This window comes from Epinephelus fuscoguttatus, linkage group LG13 (genome assembly GCF_011397635.1).
Source record: "Epinephelus fuscoguttatus linkage group LG13, E.fuscoguttatus.final_Chr_v1".
Taxonomy (NCBI): Eukaryota; Metazoa; Chordata; class Actinopteri; order Perciformes; family Serranidae; genus Epinephelus; species Epinephelus fuscoguttatus.
The window spans coordinates 34,948,802-34,959,796 of NC_064764.1; the positions used below are offsets into that span (position 1 = coordinate 34,948,802).

A 10,995-nucleotide genomic window follows, 5' to 3' on the forward strand; every position below is an offset into this window, starting at 1 on the left:
ATTCAAATGAAGTAAATCATCAATGTACACAGAGGAGTACTTCAGAAGACGCTCAGCTTCTGGAGACTGAAGGTTTAGTGAATGTGAAATGTAGGAGATGTTATTCTGGATTTTCACAATCATGTTAGTACTGATTGGCGTGAATTAAAAACCTGCAAAAAAACAGTTTCCACCACACAGCCACATAACCCAGTGTCACAATTTAAAACCGGTCAGTACAAACAGTCTTTTGTGGCCAAGTAGAGTGCATGGGTACACATGTGTGCTACTCTTAGGTGGAAGTGTTTTTTATTGTAATATTTTGTCGAAAATGCATGTGTTTGGGAGGTACTGAGCATACAATTGGATGAAAGAGACTTTGATTATACTGCATGAGTTGTGAGAGTTTGTAAACAGATGTTTTGACAGTTGTTGTTAAACGTGAACCCCGATTACTTCAATTCATCAATGTTTAATTTTCTTTGGACGTCACATTTTCCTCATGAATTTGTGGGAACAAGCGGTGAATAACTGATACACAAATGATCATTTTACTGGTACGGTCTCCTTTAAACATAAATTAAAAACAACGATGGTCCCAAAGTGTGACCTCCAGCTGTGGATAGGTCTTTACCAACATTACACACCTGTTTTCCACCAAGATTGGGGTGTCTGTGTGTTAGTGGTAGAGCAGGTGCCCCATATACAAGGCTGTTGCCGCAGCGGCCCGGGTTTGACTCCAGCCTGTGGCCCTTTGCTTCATGTCACTCCCTCTCCCCCCCCCCCCTTTCACAATCGTCTGTCCTATCCATTAAAGGCTAAAAATGCCCTAAAGAATATCTAAAAAAGAAAAAAAAAACTGAGTCTAATATGACCATACTCTATATTACCACTATGAGCTGCCAAAATTTCACTTTCCTTCACATATGGGGTCTAATTGTAGATAAGCTGCATTCACTGTTCGTTTCTCCATTTTAGCTTTACAGAAAAGTGTGTTTTTAATTTAATAATTTTCTTTTACCTTAGAGGAGAGCTGGTTGATAATGATGGCTTTAACAAATTGTTTTTGCTAACAAATTACAAATTTTAATCAGTACATTTACACTTTTCATGCTGTTCTTAGAAAGTTTAGTTACAGTTTTATGTGTCGACTTAGCCAGTCAAAGAATGGTGTCATTATGGCGCTAGCGGTGCCTGCACAAAGTGACACAAAATATTTGTCATAGAGTGCCGAGCTGTGACACAAAAATGGATGGATAAACGTTTGACTTATGTTTTGTATATACATACATATCGATATGCAGTGTTTCAAAGGTCCAGAGTGTAGGATTTAGGGGGATATACAAGCAGAAATGGTACATCATATTCATGACTATGTTTTCATTAGTGTATAATCCAGAATACACTGAGATCTCAACCATTGGCAGGTCTCTTTTCATAAGAAGCCTCCTGTGAAGCAACTAATTGGTGCATGCTGATAAATGTTTAATTTTAGGGATGTTGATCTCATGATGAAAAAGGTAGAAAGCTACAGATTAATCTGAGCAAATGAATGATTTGTACAGCGCACAAATCATTCATTTGCTCAGATTAATCTGTAGTAGTGGTCATGCTTTAATATTTATAGAGGCCTTGGAGTCCTTCGCACTGTGCATGCATGTCAGAAATAGACCAAAAACAACGATGACTTTATCCTGCTAACACTTAACTGCCCGTGTAACCGTTGTAATCATGATGATGCACAAGCTGAGATAAATCAGCTGAATTCTCTGTATCGTAGCCAAGTGTCAAACTCACAATGTGGCTTATATGGGCTTTTAATGATACTCGAGGTCTGTGACACTGAATCATGAGATGACAGCATGACTCATTGATTTTCAACTTGAACTGGAAATTCCTTTTCTAATTTAGGCTTGACACTATCACATGAAACTCAATTTTTCAAATAAAACTGAGTGATGTCGCTGATGAGAATAAAAATGGACGAACAAACGTTTAACTTGTTATGTTTTGTATATGCAGCTTTTTAAAAGGTCCAGTGAGTATGATTTATAGGCATATATAGGCAGAAATTATACATTATATTCATGACTATGTGTTCATAAGTGTGTAATCAATCAATCATTTATTTGTTTATTTGTCACATGGAATTATACAACGTTAAACTCCAGTGAAATGTGATCCCATCAGCTCCTTTGACTTATCACTCTGTAATTTGTGTTCTGGTAATACATGGCTTCTGGCTGTGGAATATTTTGACTGTCCGCACATCTGGACCTCAACAAGACAGCCGCAAGGTTGCTCCTCCTGAACATTGCAGCTGCCGTTAGCAGTGATTCACGGCAGGAACTGGACAGCACCTCACTTTCCAATGTCACCCCAATCCTTATTCGGCTCCTCTCCTCTTCTCACCAGAGTCCTCTGCTCTGTCAGATCAGCCTATAGAAAAAGACCCTCCTGGTTGAATGGAGCTGTCCAGGATTTTGGCCAAGTTTTAGTGAATCAGAGGATATTACAGTTCATGTTATTCCATTGGAAAGTGATGTGGCATAGAGGTGTCCAGTTTATTTCCAGTGCCTGTACAATGGCTATTTCAGCTGGTGTCCATTTCTTCTTAATCTTCCTTGATGTTTACTGATGTTTACATTTGAAAACCTCAACCTGGCCAGCTAGTTGCTGAGTGGCTAGAAGTTGGCAGGAGGAGAGTTTACAGCCTGGTGACTTGATTTTCTCATGTTGATGAATGACTGGCAGCCACCACCATTCAAAACCAACCACAGAAAGCTCCACTAACACTTGCAAAATAACAGCCTAAATATAGCACAAATGCCTATGCCCCAGTTTCTGGCCCCATAGCTGAAACAATGTCCCAAACTTGGCCTGTATTTTAACCTCAGATACACACCTTTATAGTTTTGATACTGCATCCTGCACAGTTGCGATGTTATCCTGCTGACGAAATCCATCCACAGACAGAGAGTCATAGCAGAATACTCAAAACAGCTTCTGTAGTGTCTATGGTGGTTCCCACTGCAACAGGTGCCACCAGCATTAAGATTTTCCATGATGACACACACACACTCACAAGACGACAACAATACCAGCCGTGAGTAACAAGAAAACCTGCAAGTTCAACAGCAAGTCTAAAAGCACATTAACACACATGAAGACACTGAGACTCTTTGGTACATCTGATGCAAGAGAATGATGTTACCGATGTGAGATCTCATCCTTTACCTTCTGGATAAGACAACAGACAGCTGTGATATCGACTGCTACACCAAGGACAACAAAACAAATCATCTACACAGGAAAGTGCCTCAAAAGAAGCTCAACATAAGAGAATGAATGTTTTAGGGTCCTGTTTAAGAACTGAAGTGGAGAAAATGGATTTTCATAAACATGATGATGTTGATAAGAGTGGGTAAGTCCCTGCAGCACTCGGAGTTTCCAACACACTCATGACCCAGTGCACCACTTGCTAAGCAGAGCATCACGCAAGCATGGTCAACTATAATTCATCACTGTAAGAGAAAACATGTTCGACCAGCTGGCTGACAGATGTCACCTTGAAACGTTAAATCTGTTTTATTTGGCTGATCTGGCCTTGTACCATTGTCAGGAGTGGAATTTAATTTAGTTAATGTACTGGAGATCTGATCTACTCATCTTCCCTTTGAGATGAGCCTCATTAAACTGTTCCTCTGAGTTTCCAAACAAAGCTGTAAAAAGGGTCTGTGCCTGTGTAAATAAATGTCTCCTTTTGTCGTCTTTTGTTGGAGGTTCGGAGGTTCAAGATAAACAAAGTGTTCATTAAGGAAATCAGCAATGTTAAAGCTGAGTTTTGCTCAAACACTCCACAGTGTGTCGGCATAAACACTTGGAGATAATCTTCTTTAAGTGGAAGTTACAGTAAGTGTTGAATATCAGCCAACTGGAACAGAAGCTGTCTTGGGTTAGGCAGTGACTTGCGGCGTCAGACACTTACGAAAAAAGCCGTCCTTTAATGTCGGCATGATACGCTGCTGGTCGCTGTTAAGCTGCTGAAGCTATGTTTTTTGACGGCTTGTCTTTGAGACCAGGCTGCTCTGCCTCACAAGATAGACGTCCATATCTTACACATTGCACCTTTATGTACAGAACTGAGGCACTTTGAGATACTTGAGAACTTAACTTGTTCTGTATTTCCATTTTCTGCTTCTTTATACTTGTACTGCACGACAGAAGTACTGTGCTTTTTATCTTACAGCTGGAGTAAGTAGTTTAAGCTTTTATACATAAAACATGATAAATTTATGACATATGAATAATCTACATCCCAACCCTCACCTATTGTCATGACCTATGGGTAATGACCGAAAGAATGAGGTTGCGGTTGAGAGGGGCTGATATTAGTTTCCTCCAGGGGGTGGCTGGGCTCAGAGTAGAGCTGCCGCTCCTTCGCATTGAAAGGGGTCGGTTGAAGAGGTTCGGGCATCTGATCAGGATCCTCCTGGACGCCTCCTGTCAGAGGTGTTCTGGGCACGTCCCGCTGGTAGGAGGCCCCGGGGCAGACCCAGAACACGCTGGAGGGATTACATATCTCATCCTCAAGGAGGGGCTGGAAAGTGTTGCTGGGGAGAGGGGCGTCTAGAATACATGCTCAACTTGCTGTCCCCGTGATCTGGCCTCAGATAAGCGGTAGAAAATGGATGGATGAGTTGTGTATGTTAAACTGCCCAACAGTATATAAAGTTGTTAAAATTGGCTGTACCATGACAACATTGAAATGTCACTAATGTACACAATTTTCTTTCATTGTGGTATTGTTGCTTTTACTTAGTTAGATAAAAGACGTCAGTACTTCTTCCACCACATACCAGTTACTTCATCATAGTAGAGGACATCTTCACAAAGAAATCCCTTAACCTCCAGATATCAGCCATGTTTTCTCTCTCTGTAACAGGGTGCTATTTCCAATAACAGGTCACAGCCTCCAACAGCATCTGTCCTTGGCTCATAAAATGTAACAGCCCCTTATTTTGTCTCGCTCCACAGAGCATTACATTCTACCGTGAAGTAGCAGAGCTCGTCCCCTTTTTTCACACTGCCTTGGAACAAATCTTTTTTTTTCTGGTAAAGTTTCTGGCTTTACAAATAGTGAAAGGGCTGCAGCTGGGAGGCAGAAGGTGCTGTTGCTCAGAGCCCAAAACATCCAGCAACACAAAAGGTGTATTCTTGTTTTCCACTTTGAACTTTTTCTTTTAAAAAGCCTCTTCAAACGGTCCACTGGAAGAGAAGTTTTTTGTTGGCCCACTACAAGAGAATTGACCTGCGATGTCTCTGAGAGGTGAAGTGTGTGTGGTGACGGGAGCCGGTGGATTCCTGGGAAAGAGGCTGGTGAGGCTGCTGCTGGAGGAGGAGAGAATGGCTGAGATTCGACTGCTGGACAAACACATACAGCTGCAGCTTTTACAGAGTCTGGAGGGTAAAAGCTGTCTGTTCTTCTTATTAAACTCTTCAGATGAAATATATAAACAGTATAGGGTGAAGTTTGTCTCCATAGTGTGCTGCATTTCGCAGGAAAAAAAACTAATAGTTAAGCCTAGATCTGAATGTAGCAGTATTTACTCTTGTTATTATAGCTGCAGTGAAACAACACTGATATCATGGGAACACTTTGTAATATTAGATTTGTTTCAGTTTTATCTTAAACTTATTTTTTTCAGGGAAGTGTCACTGAGATTTAAAGGAATACTTCAGCTCCCAGTGATCAGTTCAACATTTGTCTCTTGAAAAATCCTAGTCTCATTAATCCAGTTGTGTGCACAGTGCTTCCCAAACACAAGCATTACTATTTAAAACACTTTCACATAAACACTGCCATTGTGCTACTCGTCCATACCTGAGGCTAATTGTACTTGTGTGTTTTTAATCATAAGGTTTTACTGAAATTGCACATGTTTCGGACGTACTGAGCTTAAAGCTGGATAAATGAGAGTTGAATTTTACTGCACAAGTTGCGTGAGAATTTGTAAATGAATGTTTTGATATAGTTGTTAAACGTGGCCCCCATGACTTCAATTTATCAAGAATTTTCTCAGTTTTTGGTGCCCTCGTTGACCGTAGAGTGAGTAACTGATACAGAAATTATCATTTTGTGGGTGAAGTATTCCTTTAAAATCTCTTTGTCAAGAGCCAAATTACGCAGCATTTACAGACTAATAATTAAAAATACAAGATTGATTTTGGTGCTCCAATCTTACCCTAAATTGAACTAATAGGCTACTAACTACTAATATTCTGAAACCAGTAGTTTTATGTAAATGTTCAAGCCCTTAGATCAACTTTAAAACAGCTGAAGTCCACTGTAAGGCTGTTTTATATTATTGCTGACTACTCCCAGCTTTTTGTGTGACAGCAGCAATAATTCTATTTAAGAATAAAAGACACAATAAAATGTTGGCACTATATAAAGTAACTAAACCTTGTGTTGTGTTAATTAATTAGAGATTCTTTTTGATTTCCTGTGCGTCAGACTGTAGAGGCGACACAAAGCTGACCGTTTTCGAGGGCGACATCAGAGACGCTGATTTCCTGAGAAAAAGCTGTCGAGGTGCATCGATCGTCTTCCACATCGCATCCATCATTGACATTTTTGACGCGGTGGAGTACAGCGAGATATACGGGGTCAATGTCAAAGGTAAGGCCATCGCTTCAATGCATTTATATGAGGAAACTTCACACTTTCAGATTGGATTTTATTAGATGATTTTAATTTCTTGACTCAATTATCAAGAAATCATATGTCATCACACATATGTCAACACTGCTCCAGACCCCCTTTTCAAGTGGACTGAATCAGAGTACCACTCCTGGATATGGTACACTGCTACATCTGCCTGTGTTTACACTTCATGCTTTCAATTCAGTTCCTTTGAGCAGTTCGACTTGACCTGACACTTGAATTCCTTCCTTTCGGTGCTGCAATTTTAATTTCCATTTCAACTTACAGTTCAACTTTATTCAGAATTCATACTTCAACTGAAATGTGAATTCATCAACACTTTAACTCTAACAACCACTTCAACTTCTTTCAGTGCTCCAACTTCACTCTTTTCTCTTAAAGATTGGAATTTATTAAATTTCTTGACTTAAATATCAAGACATTATAAATAAAGAGAGAGCAGAACTAAATTTTGTCTTTCTTTCTTCAGAGTTTCAACTTCAGCTTGATGGACTTGGGGCTCATCCTACTCTCCAATGTGCTATGTGTGAGCTCAGTCCTACGTGTTCTTAGGAGAAGATATTCGGTCTCAGTTAATGTAGTTTATTAAGCAGTAAAGGAATAAAATTACAGAGCTCTGGGTCTCAACTTCACGTCCCTGACGAACAACAAAGGTGTGTCAGTTCACGAAGTCTGACCTCCTGTCCTTCCCCTGACCCAGTATATTTGAGCGTAACAGAGTGTCATTGTGCACGCGAGGCGTTGTCCTCTTCTCATTGGCAGTTCCACTTCCTCCTTCACCACACCACGTCCCTGCCTCGTGTTAATCTGACTCCTTCCCGCTGGCGGTGGGGGCGTGGTTCCTGTTTTGAAAGACAAGAGAACAACACAACTCCCTACACGTGCTGTACCTTACTATCTGTACATCACTTTCTATTCTTTTTACCATATATGAAACTAATTATCTAAGCATTGCGGTATGTGCTTCTCAGACTTCATGTCTCTTCCTCTCCTGTACTTCTCCGCTTCTGCAAAGCAAACACATTAAGATCAGCTGAAATCATCTCATTATTCTCATTGTTCACACATCTAAAACTTATATAGTGAAACACAACTGATAGTAAAACACATAAAATCATTCTATTCCCAACAAGCCCCTCTTAAAAAGAAAAAGTTAAGCTGCAGCTTTCCTACTATAATCTGCTTACTTTGTTGTTGGTGTTACAAAAGTACGAAAGCTGATTAAGATCTCTTTACCTTGTATGACCTCAGAAGCATCTTTGTGTTGCAGGAACACAGCTGCTTCTGGAGGCGTGTATTCAAGAGAACGTGGTGTCCTTCATCTACACCAGCACCATCGAGGTGATGGGACCGAACTCTAAACGTGAACCCATAATCAAAGGCAGCGAGGACACGGTTTACGACTGCACTCTGAAGTTCGCCTACAGCAAGACCAAAAAAGAGGCTGAGCAGAGAACCCTGCAGGCCCACAGCGAGGTGCTCCAAAATGGAGGCCGCTTGGCCACCTGCGCCCTCAGACCCATGTACATCTATGGTGAGGGGTGCCGCTTCCTGCTGGGCCACATGGGCGACGGGATACAGAACAAGGATGTTTTATATCGCATGTCTCTACCAGAGGCCAAAGTGAATCCTGTGTATGTGGGCAACGTGGCAGTGGCTCACCTCCAAGCAGCCCGCAGCCTCAGTGATCCACAAAAAAGAAACGTCATCGGAGGAAAGGTTTACTTCATCGCTGACGACACGCCTCCCGTGAGTTATTCAGACTTCAACCACGTTGTGATGTCACCTCTGGGCTTCAGCATTCAAGAGAAGCTCATGTACCCGCTGTGGCTCTTCTACACGTTCTGCTTCTTAATGGAGATGGTCTGCATGGTGCTCCAACCTATGGTACGCATCGTCCCGCCACTGAACCGGCAGCTCGTCACCATGTTGAACACGCCGTTCAGCTTCTCCTATCAGAAGGCGAAGAGGGATCTGGGGTACACCCCCAGATACACCTGGGAGGAAGCTCGCAGGCGCACCACTGAATGGCTCGCGTCAGAGCTGCCAAAGGAGCGTGAGAGAATAAGAGCTAAATAATTAGTGAAAAGTTTAAGGTCCTTTACTCTATGTTTATACATTATCAGTTTATGTCTGCTTGTGTTTTTATGCATGAATAACATATTTTTTCTGCAGCAACAGTCAAAACTAAAGTTTAGTGAAAATAAATATGAAGCATCCATTAAAAAACGGGATGTTTCTCTAAAGGCCTCATTTGTGGATTTTATTATGCTGTAATTTTCTGCCTAATTATTCTAATATCTTTAATATATTGTATAATTTTCGTTTCTTTTTTTGTTTCTGATATAACCACTGGAAGTCGCCAAAGTTACACATTCCTACACATACTGGATTTAATTGTATATAAGCTGTATCTGTTCTTTTTTTCTTCCTTAATTTTGGATTTACAGATAATTACCTAAACCTAAGGAGAGATGTTTTGAGGTAGACGCTACACTACACAGCATTAAAACAGAGGTTTAGATCATGTAGCTTCAATTAATGAGTGTTCAGTATCACCTGTTGTTCCTGTTATGTGCACTATTAAAGCTTGTGGGGAGAAAAAAAACTTACGCATTGTACATGTTCATTTACTTATACTCTTCGGGGTCCTCCTCCAAAACAATGTGCGCAAGTGATTTACATGTGAAGTGAATGTAAAGACACAATTAGATGCAAATTCCCTCAAAGCGGTGTGATGGATGCAATAGACATAATGCCAATGATGCAAATTAGGTGGTGCAAATGAAGCAAATAGCACAATTTCGCGCCATACGCTTTTCGCGAGAGTTGAAAAATCTTAACTCCAGCAACCAATTTGTGCTGCAATAGCCAATCAGCACTGAGATCCTCCGGGGATGTATGACACCCAGGAGAGATTGGTGGAAGTTCATTCATAGATTCAGTGAAGTGAAGTGAAATTATTCGCACGTATGAAACGAGTCAACACAAAATAATCAAGCGTTCAAACTCGTGCAAGTAACGCAATATAAATTTGGTGTGAACACAACATAAGGATGCGAACACAGGTCTCCTGGGTGAAAGTCCCATGTTTGTTTGATTTGTTTGAATGGGCGTCTTCAAAATTTGGACAACGTTACACTGACTTTTTATGTAACGTCACATAACTTCCTCATCTGCTCCTGTAACAATTACTGAGGCCACCGCAGGGCACCACCTTACAATAAACTTGAGTTTGGGTCATAGAGAGCTGCTTGCACACTTGACCTATGTGGCTGTTTTTTTGGTGAGAGCAGGCTGAACGTTAGCTAACTCAGTGGTGCTAGGTGAACTAGCAGTAGATGCATGTTTCCTTCTGTGCTAGCATCTACTGCCAGCTCACCTAGCACCACTGAGTTAGCTAACGTTACAGCTCAGCCGAGGGGGATGGCATTAACGTTTACATGTCGCTCTGTCACAAGCCTCTTGTCCATGAATAGATGCACGCTTCCTTCTGCGCAATGATACAGTTAGAAGGTGTAGTTTGGTCAAAAGAAAATAGTTCCCACGTGAAACTGCTCACAACAAGGTCTGTGGATTATCTTGAGTAACCAGGTCACGATTTCTGGAAAGAGACAGCTGAGTTTTTCAAATGCATTTTTTAGCGCTGTGAGCAGTAGCACCACAAGCTGAGCGCCATCTAGTTCCATTATGGTGGAGAGAAGGCAGACATCTCTGCGGCTGATATCTCCAACACTCTGCAGCTCACACCAAAACAATCTACCTTGATAAACAGTGCTACAGGTCAGAGGAAAAATATGTATATTTGATTATGAGGTGAACTGTCCCTTTAATGTTTCTATTAATACTTTTGTTTTGAGCCCTTAATTATAATTCAGCTCTAAATCACCATGTGATAAACACAAAATGACTGCCAACTGCAGAACCTACCCTTGACCTATTTTTCTTGGAAAGGGTTACACTTTTGGTCTGTAATTATTTTAAAACCAGAGGCAAGATCCAGACAAGCCTGCTCTGTATTCACAACAACTGTTTCAAGATCCACAAAGATAATTCAGCGACAGCCAACAGTGAAGCAACTGGTTAATTAAAGCGGTGGAATTCCCCAGCGTGGTTTACAGCTTATTTAGAGAGAGCGTTGATTACGTAAGAGTATTGAAAGTGGAACAATCAATCAGCTAATTATTGATTTCCTTCAGACACAACAGGGTGACCCCTCCTCACATACACACAAACACACAAAGACACACACATCTACCCACACACAAACCAGCGGGCAGCCAGGCCAG

The 10,995-nt window shown here is 41.1% G+C and overlaps 1 protein-coding gene across 1 annotated transcript; it reads left to right on the forward strand.

Annotated features, from left to right (window-relative positions):
- The first annotated feature begins 4,998 nt into the window (after positions 1-4,998).
- Positions 4,999-9,300, forward strand: hsd3b1 (hydroxy-delta-5-steroid dehydrogenase, 3 beta- and steroid delta-isomerase 1). Its single transcript, XM_049595112.1, has 3 exons — positions 4,999-5,446; positions 6,497-6,661; positions 7,977-9,300. The coding sequence occupies exons 1-3, from the start codon at positions 5,296-5,298 to the stop codon at positions 8,783-8,785; spliced, it is 1,125 nt and encodes a 374-aa protein (XP_049451069.1). The 5' UTR covers positions 4,999-5,295; the 3' UTR covers positions 8,786-9,300.
- Positions 9,301-10,995: the final 1,695 nt, after the last annotated feature.

Coding starts and splice junctions, on each gene's coding strand:
- hsd3b1 (XM_049595112.1), top strand. CDS start 5,296: ATGTCTCTGAGAGGTGAAGTGTGTGTGGTGACGGGAGCCGGTGGATTC. Junction 5,447..6,496: donor GCTTTTACAGAGTCTGGAGG/GTAAAAGCTGTC, acceptor CCTGTGCGTCAG/ACTGTAGAGGCGACACAAAG. Junction 6,662..7,976: donor ATACGGGGTCAATGTCAAAG/GTAAGGCCATCG, acceptor TTTGTGTTGCAG/GAACACAGCTGCTTCTGGAG.